Genomic DNA, 21989 nt, shown 5'->3' with positions numbered 1-21989 from the left:
ACAACCGAGCGGAGTGGACAACAATGTCAACCATGGAAAACGAGCGTGAAGTATGGACACATATTATAGACGTGTACAAAGACCGGCCCCACATGTGGGATAAAAAACATAAACAATATTTCAATAGAGATTTGCGAAATCAAACTTTCGAATTAATGTTCGAAATATATCGCGAACTCGGAAACAATATTGACCTTGCTAATTTCAAAAAAAAAATTGAAAACATGCGCACGTCTTACTCACGTGAGTTGAAAAAGGTTAGTAACTATTTCCTTTGCAAATATATTTTCCTTTTATAATAGTATAGTTATTGCTAGCAATCATTCTAAATACCTACATATTATTTTTTCATAACCTCTTTGCCATCGGCATCTGTCAGAGCGCTATTCAATTGTTTTTTTTTAATCCTACCTACTCAGCGTGCTTGATAATCTCAAGGGCAAAGGGGAGTTTTATACTGCCACTTAGTACTCCAAATTAAAATAAAGAGGTTTTAAAATTCTGCTGTTGGCATTGTAAACCTGAAAATCAATGAATAATTAATGTTTATCTTTATAATAGAATCACGACACTACTAAACCAATAGAGTACGATTCAAACTTAAAAATGAGGTAGTGATCATTTTCTCTGAGTTTAAATTATGGCAGGCTATGAATGTATTACGTATATGTTTTTAGGTAAATGCTTCAAAACAAACGGGATCCGGCATTGATGACGTGTACAAGCCATCACTGTGGTACTATACCTTGTTTGCTTTTTATGAAGAGACTACTGAACCTACTCGCAAGGGAACAGATACTTTAGATGCTGGGGAGGTAAGTAAATAAAACAATAATTATTATTAATTTTTTTATTACCTACATATTTGACATAAGTATATTTCTTACTTCTACCTGATGTAGATGACCCTTTGACGGGTAGATAACAAACCCCCCCACCCCTGTTTGCGCGTTCTGATCAGTTTCTTATCAGTCGGAATTTGACTACTTGTGTTACTTCGCGTACATTACTTGTTCTCGACGCTCTCCAAACAGTAAAACTTTGAAGGTGTGATTTTATGGTGTTGGCTGATCAATAGTGAAAAAAAATCATGGATTCTGAATCAACAGGTTTGTAATTTATGGATTATATAGAAAATACTTTTATTTATTTATTTATTTTTAAGGTCATTTTAAAGCTTAGATGCCGGGCCGTTTTTGTACGTAGTTTTTCGCAAGAAAAAAAACTTCGTTAGTTAAATAGTTATACTTTAGGGGTAGATCAGGATATGTATTTTTTTTAAATATGTAGTTTATTGTTTGTCTTGTTAGAAAACCAAAGATTTGGTTCCGCATATTTCCGCCAATGCATAATTTTCATACTTTGAAAATAATTAGTCATATTGCATGAAAATCCACTTTTTCTTCTATTGAGTTTAAATGAAATGTTTATTTGTTTTAGGTTCTGCAGCCAATTGAGTTCCATTAATAACTACTCAGCGAGTAGTTATTAATGGAACTCAATCGGCTGGGTCCCCGGTAGCCCTCGGAGTGCCGCAAGGTTCAATTCTTGGTCCCTTCCTGTTTTTGGTATACATCAATGACCTACCAAAAGTTGTGCAAGAAAGACATGATATAGTGTTATTTGCAGATGACACTTCCCTTATATTTAAAGTGAACAGAAAGGAAAATAGCTTCGAGAGCATTAATGACGCGCTATCTACCGTATTAAACTAGTTTACGGCAAACAATTTGCTTTTGAACGCAAAGAATACCAAATGCATCAAATTTACGCTACCTAACGTCAAGCAGGTAAATAACAGCAAGATTAAAATAAAAGGTGATACGCTGGAATTTGAAGATCGAACTGTTTTCCTGGGAGTCACTTTAGACTCAAAACTGCATTGGCATGCACATATAGCCACTCTAGCCGGCCAACTTAGTTCAGCAGCCTATGCAGTGAGGAGAATCAGACAGCTTACAAACGTAGAGACGGCCAGGCTGGTATACTTTAGTTACTTCCATAGTGTTATGTCGTATGGAATTCTGCTGTGGGGAAAAGCGGCAGACATTCAGACAATATTTGTACTGCAAAAGCGAGCGTACGTTCCATCTATGGACTGGGCGCTCGAGTATCCCTAAGAGAGAAATTTAAAGATGCAAGCATTCTTACCGTTGCATCTCAATACATACTTCAGAATATTATGTATGGTCGGAAAAACATCAACGAATTCAAGCTTAACAGTGATATCCATAACTATAACATTAGAAACAAGCATAAACTTGCTGTGCCCGCCCACCGCCTCCGTAAGGTTAGTACATCTTTCGTCCGGGAACTGTACACGTTTTTATAACAAAGTTCCCACTGATATAGTGAATTTGCCTCTTAACAACTTTAAGTCACACGTTAAGAGCTGTTTGTTAAGTAAGGCGTATTATGCTGTGAATGATTTCATAGATGATAAGGATGCCTTTAAGCCAGTAGCTTGATAGTATGATAAAAATGTAAGTAATAGTGTTTTCGTTTTCTTTCTGTGAAATAACCATACTAGCGTCCAGTAGAACTGACACAAGTGAACATCATGTTCTGGTTTGATTGTATTATTTTAGTTTTGGACACTTAGAGACCTTATACACCTCTAAGATTTTTTTTTATTTTTTATTTAAATTTTTTTTTTATTTTATTTTAATACCTATTTTAATGGTTCGGACACTTAGATACCTGTACATCTCTTAAGTCAATTTAAATTTATAATTTATTTTTATTGTTAGGCACTCCTTATGAATAATATGTAGTCGCGTTTATGTGGCGCTATGCCGTCTTTAATGTAACTTACAAGCACAAATGTTGTATCTCACAATTTTTTTTATTATATTTATATTAATACAACCCGGCAGCTTGAACATGTCATGCTCGCTTAAAAGTCTTTACTTACGGTGGCGTCGTTGATCGAGTCGCCACTTTTCCGAATGAAGGTTGAGGGAGGCGATGGCTGAGATACACGTCATACTCGTGAACGGGTGCTGTTTGTGGAGACCGGTCTGTTTAAGCTTACTCGGGGTACAGGTTATGTTAAAGTATGTAACTTTACTTTTGAGTGGCATTAACGTGAGACACTTCATTCGGTTCTTGTCTGTTTTAATTTTTTGTGTTTTAATTATTTATATAAGAATTCAAGCCTTGGCGACCCTCTACATCTCTAAGGATAATTTAATATCTTTTTTTATATTTTATCTCCGACACTTAGAGACTTATACATCTCTTAAGAATTTTAGTATTTTATGGTTTTATTTTATTTATCATAGTTTTTTTGTGTAATTTGACATTTAGAGACAGTATACATCTCTAATAAGGTATTTATTATTTCATCGATTCGATATTTGTAATTGTTTTTATTTTTTATTTATTGTTTGTAAAAATGGACATGTAAAAGTGCCCCTGTGGCCTATTTGCTGAATAAATGTTTGATATTTGATATTTGTTCACCAAACACGTCAGGAATGAGAATCGTGACTAGGACACATATGTTTGATCTCTTGAAAAATGAAAATTTACCTACTTTGGATGAAAAACTGTGTTCCTTGAAAGATCGACTTTTGTCTGGTGAAGGCTACACCAATGACCAAATTGAGATATTTAAAAGAAATTTTGCCTATTTTAAGTCAGAAATGAAAAATAGATGGTGTAAAGCACAGTATAAAGAAGACAGATTTATAAAAAACAATCACACTTGGCTGCAAGGGAGCTTTGCGATTCCCATTGCCGAAAATACATCAAATCGATCAGGCCGGCCGTGCAAATCTTTCGAAGAGTTAAGTGAACGAAGCAAAAGAAGAAAGACTGAGGATCTTCGGTCCAACTTTGACAAGGACGTCATAGTACAAGCTGCGCAAGTAGAGTTGAGGAAAACTGGAAAGCATGACGCTTCTAATGTGCTCAGAGAAATATTAAGTTCGCCATCTCGCGCTACAAAGTATAAAAAGGCATACTATCGGACAAAGTCATCAAAAGATAAAATTAGACCTTTGACTACCCAGGAAGCAAACCAAATGTACATCGATGCCGACCTAACAAGAGCGCAATATGATATTATAAGAAGCACGAACAAGATTTTTTTTCCTAGTTACAGTCAACTGCAGAAAGAAAAGAAAAAGTGTTACCCGCCACCGGAAGCGTGCAATATAACTAGCACTAGCGCAGAAGTTGAATTGCAGCCTTTAATGGACCTTACGGTAAGGCGGTTATCAGAGTACCTAGAAGAGGTATTGATAAGATTAAAAGATAATGAACGCCAATCCCTGAAGCTTATCTGCAAATGGGGATGTGACGGGTCGCAGCAATCCCAGTACAAACTAAAGTTTGAGAATAATGAAGACAGTGATAAAAACATATTTCAAAGCTCTTTCTTGCAATTGAAATTGGTATGTGGACAAACCAATGAAAAAACTATATGGGAAAACCCAACTCCCTCCTGTCCCAGGTTTTGTCGACCTATACGGTTTAGATTTGTGAAAGAAACCGCTGATATTACGCGAGAAGAAATTGATCATGTAAATACATGTATAAGCTCACTAATACCAACAAATTTTGATTTATGCGGTAAATCATTTAGAGTCAAGCATGAATTTGTAATGGCCATGGTTGACGGAAAGGTATGCAATGCCGCCACAGGAACAAAATCGACCAGTCAATGCTTTGTTTGCGGTGCATCTTCGAAGAATTTCAACAACCTGGATAAAATTAAAGAGGTTCGTGTAGAGACCATCCAATTCGGTCTCTCTATACTTCACGCCCGGATACGATTATTTGAAAGTATTCTACACTTGGCTTATAAATTGCCAGTGAAAAAATACAGACAAAAGAAAACCGAAGCTGGAAAACAACTCGAGGAAGAACGGAAACAAGTAGGTAATTCAGGCGAGATTTTGTAATGAAACTGGTTTGCTAGTAGATATGCCAAAGGCGAATTTCGGCAACACAAATGATGGCAAAACAAGCCGAAGATTTTTTGAGTCTGCACCAACTAGTATGCACTCGCACTAGACTTACCAGATCAGCTTTAGAATTGAACAGCGATGGCTCCGCTGCTTCCCGCGCGCCGCTCAGGACTAATTCCACCAACAACCTGGCTCGCAAGAACACCCCGACAAATGACACCTTACCTTGAAATATCTTAAAGTTCAGATAGTGAAACCTGATTTTGTCTTCCAGAAGGGCATTGATGAGAAGGACATAGGCCGCAGCTCCATCTTACAGAAGCCCCCAAACAGCGTTATCCCCTTGATTATGTACGAGACATTCGAGGAGACCGAAGAACTACAGAGTCCAACTAAATCGGCGCCCATGACACCAAAAAGTGGAAAGAAAAATAAACAACACGGTGTGTGGCCTAGCCGATACAAATCCACAATAAATAATATTTTAGACACGCATCAGTATCACACACACACACTAAAATCAATATACGCATAGCGTAGTATAGATATACACAAAGCGCCGCCGCTCGCGCATGAAAGCCTAACCAGTCGATACTCGCCCGTCACGAGTGTCACGACGCCACCACGCGGCTCGCCTGCGCTCGCGCGGCTATTTTTAGATTTACGTTCGATCTAACTGACTGTGATTGTTATTAACATATTACGTATACTATACTAACTTATGTTTGTGCTTGCGAATGTGCGTATCAAGTAACTAATAAACTAATAAGTGTGAATAGACATTATATAATCGTAAGACTAACGAACTAATTCGGTGGTTGTGTTTATAGCTACTTAGACTTATCCTGTGCAGCGCCTTCAATATTAAGTTGTTTGGGTTATTTCTAATTGTTCAATAATAGTGCCATTTTTTGTTCCTGATATTTTCTGTGCCTGCATATTCAATTTAATAAAAGACATTAATAAATAAAGACAGTGTTATCATTAATATCATTAACCATACAGAAGACACCCAACTACATTGGTGTGACCTACCACCATAGCTGTACCAACTAATCTTAAATGCACTTCCACCAGACTTACCAGATCAGCTTTAGAATCGAACAGCAATGGCTCCGCTGCTTCCCGCGCGCCGCTCAGGACTAATTCCACCAACAACCTGGCTCGCAAGAACACCCCGACCAGTATGTCACGACCTAACACGCGGAGACAGGTCTAGTGAAAACTGACTAGCCTTTTATTTCAATACAACTGTATACATTCTAAAGACAGAACACATTTGTATGTGTTCACGTACAAAATTTCATATGTAGACATGTACCATTTTATTCAATAGATACACAGTTGTATATCTTAAGGGTGCTGATCGATGGTTTGGGAAGAAAAGTAGAGTTCAGTTATCTACAACTTTTGTTAAGCTTACAAGAGCAGCAAGGGGTGCATCTCGGAACAAGGCTCATATTTCTATGAAAAACAGAAGATGAAGGTACGATTGACAACACAGTTACTTAGCAATTCCGTCGCTGACGCCTTATTGTTTTGTAAAAATGGATTACAATTGGACGAATTTAAAGATTGTGAAGTGGCTATGAACTTTATCAATACAATCAACAACGTGTTTGGCATACTAAACAGCCACTCTTAAAAAAGGCAATGTGTCCGGCCAATATACGCTTTATGCGGGCGTTTTTTAAAAGCGCCATTGAATACATGCACAGATTAAAGCTTCCTTCGTGAGAGCTCTTAATACTAGTACAGTCCCGTAGAAAAACCGCCTTCATTGGCCTCATAATCGACATAACGAGCGTATTGAACCTTTACGAAGACGTGGTGGAGAAAAAAGGAATATTAAAATACGTACCGTAAGTATAAAAATCAGCCAGGACCATTTGGAGCTGTTTTCTCCTCGATACGAGCAAGGGGAGGGTTCAACAACAACCCGAATGCTGTGCAATTTCGTGCGGCGTACAAGGAATTGCTAGTGAGAGCTTATATTCGGGATGGCGGGATAGGTAACTGCATCGCCCTAGAGCAAATAAATATCCTAACTTGCTCAAGGACCAATCCAGTCGAAAATATAAATAACTTGACGGGTTCGTCGAGATAGAGGAGGGCCACAGCGAACTACACGAAACGTATTTAGAGTCATTGGGCCATTGGCGAGTGACACGAACAAATATCAAGAAAGTGTGGTGGAATATATAGCCGGTTTCGTATGCCACACAATTTAAAGTGCGACATTTGTTCAGTTCCATTAATTGCTAATAGCTGTATAATATATAACTGTTTCCTATATTAACGCTTGCAGCATTACAGTTCTGCCGTGATGATGCATAATAACGTTATTATACAGACGAGAGCTTAATTTTCAGCTATTGTATTGTTGGGATGTCATACTATAACTATATAAATGCTAAAGTTACCGACGTAAACATTTTGTGACACCTTATATATAATGCAGTTTTGTGCTACTTAGTAAGATTTGATTGACGGTGATGATGGCGGGATTTTTTAAAGTTCAATTAGTGTGAATTTGATATTTATTACATTACAACATTTAAAACATAAAAAAAGAAAAAATCTCGTTTCTTTCCAAACGGCTCGTTTTTTTCATGATTTTTACGGAAAATCGGACATCGGTGTCAGTTCAGTTCAATTGTCACAATCGTGTGGCTTCATTCTATAAACTATATTTTTTTATGTGCTAGGTACCTATGGGTCTTACGCGTTCATTTCGTAAATAAACGTGTTCTATTCGGGAAAACAAAATTTTGCGGGCGGGCACCCTGAGATAACATTCTTTTATGTATATATTTTTATTTTGAGATATGTCTTAGTCTGTTTTGCCAGCCAATGAGAATAGACCACAAATTTAGCCTGTTGTATATAGATACGTAGGGATTCTATGGTATTATATAACTGGCTGAATGGCCGAGTCGTGTGGCAGGTACAGTCTTTGTTTACATTCCTTGAAATAGGTATCTTAAAGTTCAGATAGTGAAACCTGGTTTTGTCTTCCAGAAGGGCATTGATGAGAAGGACATAGGCCACAGCTCAATCTTGCAGAAGCCCCCAAACAGCGTTATCCCCTTGATTATGTACGAGACATTCGAGGAGACCGAAGAACTACAGAGTCCAACTAAATCGGCGCCCATGACACCAAAAAGTGGAAAGAAAAATAAACAACACGGTGTGTGGCCTAGCCGATACAAATCCAATGCAGTCCCACTAGACTTACCAGATCAGCTTTAGAATCGAACAGCGATGGCTCCGCTGCTTCCTGCGCGCCGCTCAGGACTAATTCCACCAACAACCAGGCTCGCAAGAACACCCCGACCAGTATGTCACGACCTAACACGCGGAGACAGGTCTAGTGAAAACTGACTAGCCTTTTATTTCAATACCACTGTACCTAATATACATTCTAAAGACAGAACACATTTGTATGTGTTCACGTACAAAATTTCATATGTAGACATGTACCATTTTATTCAATAGATACACAGTTGTATATCTTAAGGGTGCTGATCGATGGTTTGGGAAGAAAAGTAGAGTTCAGTTATCTACAACTTTTGTTAAGCTTACAAGAGCAGCAAGGGGTGCATCTCGGAACAAGGCTCATATTTCTATGAAAAACAGAAGATGAAGGTACGATTGACAACACAGATACTTAGCAATTCCGTCGCTGACGCCTTATTGTTTTGTAAAAATGGATTACAATTGGACGAATTTAAAGATTGTGAAGTGGCTATGAACTTTATCAATACAATCAACAACGTGTTTGATATACTAAACAGCCACTCTTAAAAAAGGCGATGTGTCCGGCCAATATACGCTTTATGCGGGCGTTTTTTGAAAGCGCCATTGAATACTTGCACAGATTAAAGCTTCCTTCGGGAGAGCTCTTAATACTAGTACAGTCCCGTAGAAAAACCGCCTTCATTGGCCTCATAATCGACATAACGAGCGTATTGAACCTTTACGAAGACGTGGTGGAGAAAAAAGGAATATTAAAATACGTACCGTAAGTATAAAAATCAGCCAGGACCATTTGGAGCTGTTTTCTCCTCGATACGAGCAAGGGGAGGGTTCAACAACAACCCGAATGCTGTGCAATTTCGTGCGGCGTACAAGGAATTGCTAGTGAGAGCTTATATTCGGGATGGCGGGATAGGTAACTGCATCGCCCTAGAGCAAATAAATATCCTAACTTGCTCAAGCACCAATCCAGTCGAAAATATAAATAACTTGACGGGTTCGTCGAGATAGAGGAGGACCACAGCGAACTACACGAAACGTATTTAGAGTCATTGGCGAGTGACACGAACAAATATCAAGAAAGTGTGGTGGAATATATAGCCGGTTTCGTATGCCACACAATTTAAAGTGCGACATTTGTTCAGTTCCATTAATTGCTAATAGCTGTATAATATAGAATTGTTTCCTATATTAACGCTTGCAGCATTACAGTTCTGCCGTGATGATGCATAATAACGTTATTATACAGACGAGAGCTTAATTTTCAGCTATTGTATTGTTGGGATGTCATACTATAACTATATAAATGCTAAAGTTACCGACGTAAACATTTTGTGACACCTTATATATAATGCAGTTTTGTGCTACTTGGGAAGATTTGATTGACGGTGATGATGGCGGGATTTTTTAAAGTTCAATTAGTGTGAATTTGATATTTATTACATTACAACATTTAAAACATAAAAAAAGAAACATAAAAGAAAAATAGTTTATATGTAAGAAATCCACAACGCAGGCTTCACAGTCTTTTTTTTTAACAATTTAAACAAAATAAAATAAAATAATCATCACAAATCGTACCTTACTCAAATGTCCCCATTACGCTGGCAGCACATTATGGCAGCATTACATTATTAATCTTTGAATTTGTACAAAATTTTGATAAAATAGTCCCTTTAGTTATTTTTTCTACCTTTAACATTTTGAATACTGTCATGTATAGCAAATATAAACCACGCCACGCCACGCTCAGTGTAGGGTTCCGTAGTTACTCTTCCGTCACAATAAGCTAAACTGGAGCTTAAAGTATAGTAAATTGTTAACCAAGGGATGAATCGGTACCTTTCACCCGAATTAAACAAATAGGCAAATTTGCATAATCAGTACCTAATTAAAGTAAGTCTTTTTACTATGAAGGGAAAACTTTTTGCGATAACTCAAAAACAGCTAAACTGATCATGTCCGCTATAATGTCTTTCTTAAGCTCTATTTCCACGATTTTTTTCATATTTTTTGGACCTATGGTTTAAAAGTTAGAGGGGGGGTTTCTTGAAAACCCCTATTAGTTTTGAAAGACCTTTCCAACGATACCCCACACTCTAGGGTTGAAGCGAAAAAAAAAATTCACCCCCACTTTACGTGTAGGGGAGGTACCCTAAAAAAAAATTATTTTTTAGATTTTATTGTACGACTTCGTTGGCTTTATTGATTTATATATCCATGCCGAATTTCAGCTTTCTAACACTAACGACCACGGAGAAAAGCCTGGGACAGACAGACAGACGGACAGACGGACATGGCGAAACTATAAGGGTTCCTAGTTGACTACGGAACCCTAAAAAAGACAAGTGTCCATTGGCAGATTCTAAAAATGAATCATGATGACGTTGGACATTGTGGTTTTGAGAAAACTACAGCGGATCAAAAATCATTATTGGTTGGCAAAGATGCGTCGCTTTGTAAAAAAAACAACGAATTGCACTCCGGGAGTGAAAACTTGAATATTAACGTTGTGCATTTTTGATATTTTGGAGAAATTGAGTAGCAGTTTTATAAAAAGAGATAATTCTCTATTATGCCTACGTAAATAAATTTGAGTGTGGAAGATATTTTGAAATGTGAATTTTAGGGCCGATTTAGACGGCACGCGAACTCGCATGCGATTTTAGTTACATTGCGGACTATTGAGGTTACAACTAATTCGGCCGACCGTTAAGTATCCCTTTCTTACATGAGGAAAAAATGGCCTGTCCGTTGGTCCCGGTCGAAGAAATGCTTCCTTTCAGAAATTCAACCATCCATCCCATCCCGTCCATGGTTTTTTAAAAACAGATCTCTCTCTAAAAGACACACTAGTACCATTATTAGACTCAGATTAGGTCGTGTCTGCTCGTCCGAGCATCTACATGAATTAAAAAAAAAAACTCCGATTTGCAATTGTGGAACCGAAGTTTTTTTTTTTTTATACCACGACGGTGGCAAACAAGCATACGGCCCGCCTGATGGTAAGCAGTCACCGTAGCCTATGGACGCCTGCAACACCAGAGGCATTACATGCGCGTTGCCGACCCTGAAGTTGAGAAGTTGGTAATATAGATCACATTTCCTTTAATTGTCCGCTTAACAATAATCCTCCGGACTCAACGCGCCCTTACCTACTAATATGGCTTCGCTTTTATTCCTTACTAATAATAAAAAAAACATGTGTGCCGTAAGCAAATTTATGACCAAAAACAATATAAATCTTTAAATAGTTATGATGGAGATTTACATAAATTTACTTATTATTTAACGTCCTATGTTCGGTCAATGCCTAAGTTTTTAAAAATTGGTTCTAAATTGGTGGTGGTAATTGTTACATTGTGTCTGTTCTGTCTTGGTCCAGGTATTACCCAGTTTCTTGGTACTATCGGCCAAAGCCAGAGTCGACCAGTTTCAAAACAGTATCGCTTGCAAACGTTGATTTTGGACTTGCCCCGCCCCTAATTTGTTGACCAATGAGAAACAAAGATCCTTTTTTTGTTAAGTAACTGTCATTGTTTACAATCTTTACGTAGCTTGCACGTGTTTTGTCAAGTCAGTTGCATCTTGCACATCTAAATCGCACGTGTCTTCACCGTCCCAATCATGGTTCACGGCAATTTGTCATCGTTGGTGCGAAACCGTATAATTACGTTAAGAGACGAAGGATATAATATTAGTAAAACCTCGGAAGAATTACAAATTACGGTAAGTGAATATTTTTTTTTATTAATACAACCAACTACGCTGTGCAAAGTTAATTAAACAGTATTTATAGTAGTAAGTAAGTAAGTAAGTAAGTAAATATTCTTTATTGTGCACCATACATTTAAAAATAGACAGGAAATGAAAAAACACGTAAAAGTTAGGTAACAACAGGCGGTCTTATCGCTAAGAAGCGATCTCTTCCAGACAACCTTTGGGTAGCAGGAAACTATGAACTTACAACATTGAACGGGTAGTGCCGATATACATATAATTCAACAAAAAGAAGACGCAAACAATATAATACATACCTACATACTAATAAAATAAATACATATATACATACATACATTATATATTATACAATCATAAATAAAGGCAAGTTAAGGCAGCGAAAGGTAGTGAGTCTTCAAAAGATTTTTGAAAACGGGAAGGGATTTAGCACGTCTAATGTCTAATGGCAAAGCATTCCACAACCGAACAGCACGAAAAGAAAAAGAGTTGCTATAAAATTTTGATGATGAAGGTGGAGGAGCAAGGAGATGCATCTCCGCACAGCGGACCGAGGAAAGATAGTTGAAACGCTTTTTAAGATATAGAGGGGTGGAGGGGTTGAAAAGAATGTTATAAAGAAGTACAAGAATATGAGAGTTACGGCGATGACGAATAGGGAGCCACTTGAGCTGGGTACGAAATTCAGAGACGTGGTCATATTTGCGTAATCCAAATATGAATCTTATACAGACGTTTTGAAGGCGCTCAAGTTTATTTAGCTGGTCCTCTGTAAGATCAAGATAGCAAATATCGGCATAATCCAATATAGGGAGAAGAAGAGATTGAGCAAGCGCAATTCTGGTAGCGAGCGGCAAGAAGCCACGAAGCCTGCGAAGTGACCCCAGAGAAGCAAACATCTTCCTACTGATCTCACTTATCTGTGGTACCCAAGACAGTGTGCGATCAAATATAACTCCAAGATTTTTTACCTGGCTCGATAATGGAACCGGGACACCATCAAACACTATGAAAGGTAAGTTAAGAAAGTCAATCCGAGAAATGAGTTGAGAGCTGCCTAAAATTATAGCTTGCGACTTACACGGATTAACTTTCAGCCCATAGCGTTTGCTCCAACTGGAAATGTGTTCCAAGTCCCGATTTATGGAGCCGATACTCTTAGGTAGATCGTTAATTACGCATTGAGAGTAAATTTGGAGGTCGTCGGCATAGAGGTGGTAAGAAGAAGAAATATTAGTATGTAGTAGTATTATTAGGTTATTAAGATTTAGTTTTTTTAATTCATATATTCTGCTGTTTTAAGTTAATTATTATTAGATTACATACTTTGGTAAATTGGTTTTCACTATACATGTGATCGTTTACCTCACAATATTTCAACTAATTATTTAAATAATATTATTCGTTGACTAATAGACTAGAATTGTGTTATTTACATATGCGCTTTATCACCTTGTAGCAGAAAACATTTTAGCTGTTTACATGGAGTGTTAGATAGAACATGTAGTAGATATTAATTCAGTACGTAAAGGAGGATTGCAAGCAACATATTTTGATCATTACTTATTGCATAGAGAGCTTCAGCACGCCGCTGGATTCATCGCTACGACACTGAAGGAAGTTTAGAGAATCAACTCCGTCCGCAACCGCCACGCATTATTGATGGCCAGCGTTTGGAGCAAATGATCGCTACGTATGAAGAACATCCATTTACGCCTATTCGGCAGTTTGCGGCGGCATTTGATTGTTCTCCGCAAGCCGTGCGAAACGCTCTTCATAGGGCCGGCAACCACCACCGAAAGCCGGCCAAAAAAATTGTTTTGACAGATGAGCAAAAGAGAATACGCCGAAATTTCGCTCGAGATATGAGGGATTTCGATTTTACACATGCCATATTTTCCGACGAGAAATCCTTTAAATCGAGCCAGGTAGGTCGCCGGAATTTATGGCGTGTGGATAATACACGATACGACCCGCGGAATGTGGTCCCATGTTTAGAGTCAGGAAGAGTTGTAGTTAACATGTGGGCGTGGATGAGTGCAGCTGGGCCGGGAGAGCTCGTATATTTACCCGAGAGGGCCAATGGCGCGAGTTATCTGGAGATTTTTCAGGACACAATGGTGCCATCAGTGAGGACAGTGTATCCGGAAGAAGACGTGCCTGGAGTAATATTCATACACGACAACTGCCCTACACACACATGTCACCTGGTGCAAAATTGGCTTCAACAGAAACCCAGTGGCATCAAAGCAATACCATGGCCCTCGCGCTCTCCGGATCTCAATCCCATTGAAAATCTTTGGTCCGTTTATTTGGCTTGTTATCAGAGAGTCTCTGTCGTCGGAGCCAGCGGCGGTGCCACCGACGCCGCCGCCGACTCCCGTCAACCGACGCCCACGCCCAACCTCACCGATGCCTATTCCGCGCCGACCAAGACAATTTTAAAACAATAAACAAAAAGCGATCCAAAGGAGGAATGCAGCCAGCCTTATGGGAATCCTTCCGCAGGGTTCGGACCTGGGTGATCTAGCTTAATATAAACATATTGGGTTAGGTCACCCATGTTATGTTTGCTTTTTAAGTTATTAATTTTAGTTTTGTAGGTAGTTTTAATGTTACATTTTATTCTAAGTTTGTTATCATTTAAGTGTGTTTTTGGTTTTAATAAATCTGTATATGTTAAGATGTTAAGTTTGTCTGTGGTAGCTGTCATTTGTCAAGTGCGTATTTTTAGGATTTTTATTTGTATTATTAAATATTTTTCTAGTACTAAAACATTGTTTTTTTTTTGTTATTCCTAAAATAAATCGTTTCATGTTTAATGGTATGATAAATACCAGGTGAATTGTTATATTGGTCATCATATGGACCCAGCTTTAACCTTTTGTTGGTGATTTTCCACCGTGATCCATTGTTTTTACATGCACGTGTGGTGCTAATCTGCCGACGAGCAATTTTACAAAAACTGCATGCTATTTCTACTATCTTTGTTATATTTATTAGCTCTTACTTGAAATCTGTTTGAAAATGTTTACTTTTTTTTTTGTCATGTTACAAAGAACGTAACCCGACTTCGATTTAAACCAAAATAAACCTTATGCGTGCGCATTACGGTTCATAATGATTACATGGATACTTCTTTGTTTATATTAGTCTTGTGTATAATAAAAATGTATAAAAATAAATGCTTTGTAATGATTCTACCATTTTTACGGATTAACTATAAAAGAGGGTTCTTAAGGCCTTTTTCTAAAACTATATATTGATTATTTGATCAGCGAAGTAAAAAAAAACACGTTACACGTGCACAGATTCCTGTATCTATCTCACCTGTTCATTGCATATTGCGTTAGCTCGCATCACTGCCGACTAAACAAAATACAATTATGTCGTTAATAAAGGTGCTGCGGGAGTTATGGTTCCAGCGGCTTCCACAACAGGTGCAAGGAATCCTAACAGCTCAAAGTGACCTCAATCTGGACAAGGTAGCCGAACTAGCGGACAAAATACTGGAGGTAAGCCCCGTTCGTAACAATGTAGTGGCAGTATAGCCAGCGCTGCAGCTTCCAACGCCTCAGTCGATTTGAGTCAGGTTCACAGCAGACTCGAAGCGCTTACCTTACAGGTGGCTGCTTTAACACAAAGAGGAAGAGGATGAAGCAGCAGGACTCACTCCAGGTCTAGATCTAATGCCAGATCTAGGGATAACAGCACAGGCAGATTGTGCTGGTACCATTTTAACTTTAAAGCGAAGGCAACTAAGTGCACTACCCCATGAAGCTGGCAGGGAAACCCGCCGGACGGCCAGCAGTAGTGGCAGCAGCTGGCCGTTCCCCCCATTAACCGACTTTTTGTCACAGATGTAGTTACAAATTATACTTACCTGATTGACACTGGCACTGATCTGTGCTGTTTTCCCATTACGTTAGTACCAAAGCGTTTACCACCGGTTGAATATGCCTTATGCGCAGCTAATGGCACAAACATTAAAACTTATGGATGCCGGAGGCTTAGCTCAAATCTTAACTTTCGTCGGGATTTCATATGGAATTTCATTATCGCAGATGTAGAAACTCCTATAATAGGTGCAGATCTTTTAACATACTACAACTTATTGCCAGATTGTCATAACAAAGTACTGCGTTGTGGTGTTACCGGATTAACAACCCGGGCCACCATCGCAAATTGTTCACAGCCAAGCATCAAAGCTATAAATATTACTCTTTATAATGCAATCCTTTCTGAATTTCCAGAAATAACCCGGCCTCCTGGCATCACACGTGAGGTGAAGCATGACACCGTGCATCATATCAAGACCACCGACGGGCCTCCTGTCGTGGCTAGGCCCCGTCGCCTGGCACCTGACAAGCTGCGTGCTGCACAGAAGGAGTTTGCGGAGATGGTGCGCGTCGGAACAGCGCGTCCCTCCAAGAGCCCGTGGTCCTCGCCGCTGCACCTCGCGCCCAAGAAGGACATGTTATGGAGACCGTGTGGTGACTATAGGGCACTTAATGCCCGCACAGTGCCAGATCGATACCCAGTGCGTCATATAGGGGACTTCAGCCATAACCTGGCAGGCTCCACTATATTTAACACTATCGATCTTGTCAAAGCAAGTACGATCGGACTGTACCGTTTAAACTGCACCGATTATCGAAACGTGTGTGTGATAAAAACTGTACTAAAAGTGCTACTCGTAACGATTTTTTGAAACTGTACCGTCAAACGGAGTAGAATGATAATTTGAATAGATAAAACGGAATCGGACGAAACTGTGCCGATAATCGTAACGTGTGTGCGCTCACTTTTTGCGTGGATCGCGCATCGAGTGGTTACTGCGTACGTTCTTAAAAATAGCTCACCGTGAGTGGCTCGAAGAGTTTATAGTTATGTATCGCAATGAACCTAGTTTATGGAAAATAAAATCCAAGGAATATCACAACCGTGATTTGAGAAATTTGGCTTACAATAAGCTGACTGACAAATTGAAAGTAATAGATCCAAACGCTAATAAAGACGCTGTTGTTAAAAAAATCATCAACTTTCGTTCTACCTACAAAAAAGAACGTAAGAAGGTCGCTGATTCGATGAAGTCTGGAGCAGGCGTTACGAAAATTTACTCACCAAAACTGTGGTATTACAATTTGCTGCTGTTTTTGGATGATCAAGAAGAAGCAAGACCTTCGCGTTCTAATATTGACGACGACCTAACAGAAAATGAGGTAAGCTCAATGGAATACTAGTACATTACACAACTAGAGTGGTAAAACAAAGAAAAGCCGAGATCACAGTTGTTAATATAAGATCAAGGGATTTCTTTATTACACCTCCCGTGTTGTGTACATCATTTGTGACGTTATATGGGAAAACCCAACTAGCAAAAGAGTCTCAGGTAGCGCACTTTATAAGACTGATGAGCTTATAGAGCTCTTATTATTGTTTTGGAACATATCTTCACTCTTATATTAGTCTTAGACAAGCTAGTACCGGCTTTAGTAAGGTCAGTCTTATTACCTAGTCTTATATATGTATATAAGAGCATTTTATATTACTGTTATAAACCTCTTGCTCCTACAACAAAATTTACGAAGACTCATTGAACTTGAGAGTGCCTGGTCTTATATCTCCTTTCTCTAAGTACATTTGATTTTATATTAGACTTTATAAATGCTATTGTAAGAATGTAAGACTAATATCAACATAGTATAATACTATTATAAGCCTCTTGGTCCTACAATAACATTTACGAAGTCTCATTGAACTTGAGAGTGCCTGGTCTTATATCCCCTTTCTCTAAGTTCATTTGATTTTATATTAGACTTTATAAATGCTATTGTAAGAATGTAAGACTAATATCAACATAGTATAATACTATTATAAGCCTCTTGGTCCTTCAATAAAATTTACGAAGTCTCATTGAACTTGAGAGTGCCTAGTCTTATATCCCCTTTCCCTAAGTTCATTTGATTTTATATTAGACTTTATAAATGCTATTGTAAGAATGTAAGACTAATATCAACATAGTATAATACTATTATAAGCCTCTTGGTCCTACAATAAAATTTACGAAGTCTCATTGAACTTGAGAGTACCTAGTCTTATATCCCCTTTCTCTAAGTTCATTTGATTTTATATTAGACTTTATAAATGCTATTGTAAGAATGTAAGACTAATATCAACATAGCATAAGAACACTGTAAGTACGTACTTTTCTGATCTTATTTAAAGCTATAAACAAGCATAATAAGATCAACAGCAGCACTTTAGTAAGATATTAGAGTGATATAGGATAAAGATACTTATATCACAAAAGACAAGATCAATATAAGATCGTTTGATCTTAAATAGATTTTAGGAACACTATTGTAAGTATGATATTTAATTTTTTTTTTTGTAATTTAAAGTAAGAGTGTAATTTTAAATAGGTATGGATTACGACAACTGGAAAAAACGTTCGAGAAGTGATGGTTATCGGCGGAAAATTTAGAAGTACAAAAAAATCATAAGTAAATCAAATACATATACAGCTCCTGCCAAGACAAGGTAGTGTTGGTGAAAATATTAGTGAGGGTTCTGTAGGTTCTGCTTGCATGAAAGATGTAGAGGTTGAGGACAATGTTTCAGTATGTGAAATTAATGATTTTAGTGAAAAAGAATCTTCGACCGAGGACGAAACAGATTATGAGAAAGATTTTGCCTTAAAAAGTGAATTACAAAAATAGGCGTTAACATTTAATATCCCTCATGCAGCAGTAAATGGATTGCTAATTATTTTAAACAGAAGATTATGATTTATCAAACAATATATATGTTTCTGTAGAGGGTTTGAAGACTGCCAAAAACATGTAAACCAAGATTTGTATAGATTATATAATGATCTCCTAGATTCTAGGAGACCCTATTACTAAGACTTGACTGTCCGTCTGTCACCAGGCTGTCTCATGAACTGTGATAGCTACAGTTGAAATTTAGACAGATGATGTATTTTTGTTGCCGTTATAACAACAAATTTAATACTAAACACAGAATAAGATGGTATGGCACCATATATCTGTCCTAAAATTTATTTTGCTAGTTTAGCATAGAAAATATAATCCGTGCACAATCAGAATGAGACCAAACCGAGCCGATGACAGTGACGTTTGGTAAAATGAAATTTAATAGAAATTTATCAATTGACACAAACGCCTCGTTGCGCGCTTGAGCCGTGCGGAGTGAAAAGCGGCATCGTCGCATTTTCGGCCAGCTCGCAACGTAGCCTTTCAACGCACACACTGAACATACGCTTAGTGTACGACGCTGTCACCGTTCACTCACACATTGACATATTTTAACTAAAATATTGTTCTCAGTTAAGCTATTATTCAAATATTTTTATTACAAAAACATAATTTCCCGCAAACAAATATCAAATTGAATATTAATGGAAGTGGTTTCATTGTAAAACCATGCTCCATTCGCCCATAATTGGATAAATACATTAGTATGAAAAACGAACCACCTTAACTGCCAAAATGGAGAAAATACGCCCTAGAGTGGAAACCTTTTGCGCTTGTTGCGGCAAAGGATCGTGTGTGCTTTTCATTATTTTTTAGGTTAGTTTAGACCAAAATAATAAGAAATAACCGGCCAAGAGCATGTCGGGCCACGCTCAGTGTAGGGTTCCGTAGTTACTTTTCCGTCACAATAAGCTAAACTGGAGCTTAAAGTATAGTAAATTGTTAACCAAGGGATGAGTTAAACAAATAGGGAAATTTGCATAATCAGTACCTAATTAAAGTAAGTCTTTTTACTATGAAGGGAAAACTTTTTGCGATAACCCAAAAACAGCTAAACTGATCATGTCCGCTATAGTTTTCATTTAATGTCTTTCTTAAGCTCTACTTCCACGATTTTTTTCATATTTTTTGGACCTATGGTTCAAAAGTTAGAGGGGGGGGGACACTTTTTTTTTTTCTTTCGGAGCGATTATCTCCGGATATATTCACTTTATCAAAAAATGATTTTTGAAAACCCCTATTAGTTTTGAAAGACCTTTCCAACGATATCCCACACTCTAGGGTTGAAGCGAAAAAAAAATGTCACCCCCACTTTACGTGTAGGGAAGGTACCCTAAAAAAAATTAAATTTTTAGATTTTATTGTACGACTTTGTTGGCTTTATTGATTTATATATCCATGCCAAATTTCAGCTTTCTAGCACTAACGACCACGGAGCAAAGCCTCGGACAGACAGACAGACAGACAGACAGACAGACAGACAGACAGACAGACAGACGGACATGGCGAAACTATAAGGGTTCCGTTTTATGCCATTTGGCTACGGAACCCTAAAAAGGAACAAAGAATAAGGAATTCATTTAATTCCAGGGTCCTGCGGCGTCCTGATAGGTTAAGAGTCAATTCGCTGCCCAATGAAGCACACGCCGAGTTGCCAAGGAAACAGCCGAGGCGCAACAGTATTTAAGATTAAAATCTTTAGCTAGCATGTTCAAGTTTTTGTTCGCTGTCCCGATTTAGTATATGACATCATTGATGCGGAACATATAATGATAGCAATCACTTTTTTTGTTCTCTATACAAATTTGTATGGAAGAAACGTTCCTCGCATTAGAAATAAACATTAAGGCGGTGATGTCATTATACTTGCAAGTTACACGTGGAACAATAAAATCTCCTTTAGAAGTCATTTAAGATGTCTTTCAAAACACGGTTGTTAATACACCTTGTGTAGATATGTTATACGTATTATATACGTATAATAAAAGTACAATATAAGTATAGTAAGTGTATTTTATAATACTGACAGCGCTACCTACTGCAAGTTTCGATAATTCTGAAGCTGCACATACTATCCTAGAACATAAAGATTATTATAATAACTAGGGACTCGTCTGAAAAAAGTGTGTGTGTGTAGAGTAATTCTTGCGGGCAAGTAACTCCTCCGGAGTTGCAGGCGTACATAGGCTACGGAGACTGCTTACCATCAGGCGGGCCGTATACTTGTTTGCCACCGACGTAGTATTAAAAAAATCCGCAACCGGACAAGCCTTGCCTGCTGCAATGGTTTTTCCAAGGAAAAATTTCAAAAGCCACATGCTGAATGGTGCTTCTCCTGGAAGGCTTGGTTTAGCCACGCCTATGAGTTGCATGATTGCAGAAATATTTGTGAACGTAATGCAACATTTAATTAAGCATACTTCCGCCAGTAAAGATAACCCGGTGCTTTTAATAATGGATAACCATGAGAGCCATCTATCTTGAGAACAACTGACCCTGGCAAAATCTTCTGGTGTAACTATACTAACATTGTCTCCTCAGCATACAATTGCAGAACTTCAACCATTAAACGATGGAAACGACCGTTTAGGTTAACTCTGCCGTCGATTCCTGGCTACTGCGAAATCCTGGGCAAGCAGTTCTAGCATCTATCACATTGCCGAATGTGTGGGACAGGCATATTTGAAAGCAATGACACTTGTCAATGTCACAAATGCTTTGCGAAAATGTGGCATTTATCCATTTGATGAGATAAGTAATATATAAGATAAGGAAGGGATAAGTTCGCCTTTGTACATTGCCAACATTATTATTTTTTCCTTTTATTGTATCTTTACCTGTCCCTTATGTACAGTCAGCGTCAAATACTTCGTAGCAGTCAAAGTGGCCAAATAGTTCGGTACACCATACTAAATATATGGTGTACCGAACTATTTGGCTACTTTGACTGCTACGAAGTATTTGACGCTGACTGTACAATAAAGTGTTTACATACATATATACATACAAATTTTACGGACCAAGATTTTTTAACAATTTCTGTCAAGGATAGACCAGATCCAGGCAAGAACAACAACGGAATTAATTTAGCGACAGAAACATCGGAATCGACCCAAGATGTCTCTGCAATTTTTCATGAAGCAGAACAATCACAAGTAATTCTCGATCTTACTGCTGCTTAAAAAAAAGCTTACCCTTCTCTCTAAACCCTGCCCCCTGGTAAAACTGGCGCAAGAAATCGAAGCCAAAAAGAAAATACACAATACTCATTACCAATTGAGAGCGGAAATTTTATCAA

At 38.0% G+C, this 21989-nt stretch overlaps 1 protein-coding gene across 2 annotated transcripts; it reads left to right on the top strand.

Moving 5' to 3' along the window:
• The first annotated feature begins 80 nt into the window (after positions 1-80).
• On the top strand, positions 81-20600 carry LOC133525244 (uncharacterized). Of its 2 annotated transcripts, XM_061861544.1 has the most exons (4): positions 81-257; positions 678-815; positions 15314-15427; positions 16166-16731. In XM_061861544.1, the coding sequence occupies exons 1-4, from the start codon at positions 93-95 to the stop codon at positions 16169-16171; spliced, it is 423 nt and encodes a 140-aa protein (XP_061717528.1). In that variant the 5' UTR covers positions 81-92; the 3' UTR covers positions 16172-16731. The 2 variants fall into 2 exon arrangements, 1 of the variants encoding a protein (XP_061717528.1); XR_009800538.1 differs by lacking the exons at positions 81-257; positions 678-815 and adding an exon at positions 20282-20600 and having other exon boundaries at positions 15296-15427; positions 16166-17134.
• The last annotated feature ends 1389 nt before the right edge of the window (positions 20601-21989 follow it).

The sequence above is a fragment of the Cydia pomonella genome, chromosome 14 (assembly GCF_033807575.1).
Source record: "Cydia pomonella isolate Wapato2018A chromosome 14, ilCydPomo1, whole genome shotgun sequence".
NCBI lineage: Eukaryota > Metazoa > Arthropoda > Insecta > Lepidoptera > Tortricidae > Cydia > Cydia pomonella.
Note: the sequence above shows the minus strand (reverse complement) of the source record. Positions and strands in the feature narration are given on the sequence as shown.

Coding starts and splice junctions, on each gene's coding strand:
- LOC133525244 (XM_061861544.1), top strand. CDS start 93: ATGTGGGATAAAAAACATAAACAATATTTCAATAGAGATTTGCGAAAT. Junction 258..677: donor ACTCACGTGAGTTGAAAAAG/GTTAGTAACTAT, acceptor ATATGTTTTTAG/GTAAATGCTTCAAAACAAAC. Junction 816..15,313: donor ATACTTTAGATGCTGGGGAG/GTAAGTAAATAA, acceptor TCGTTAATAAAG/GTGCTGCGGGAGTTATGGTT.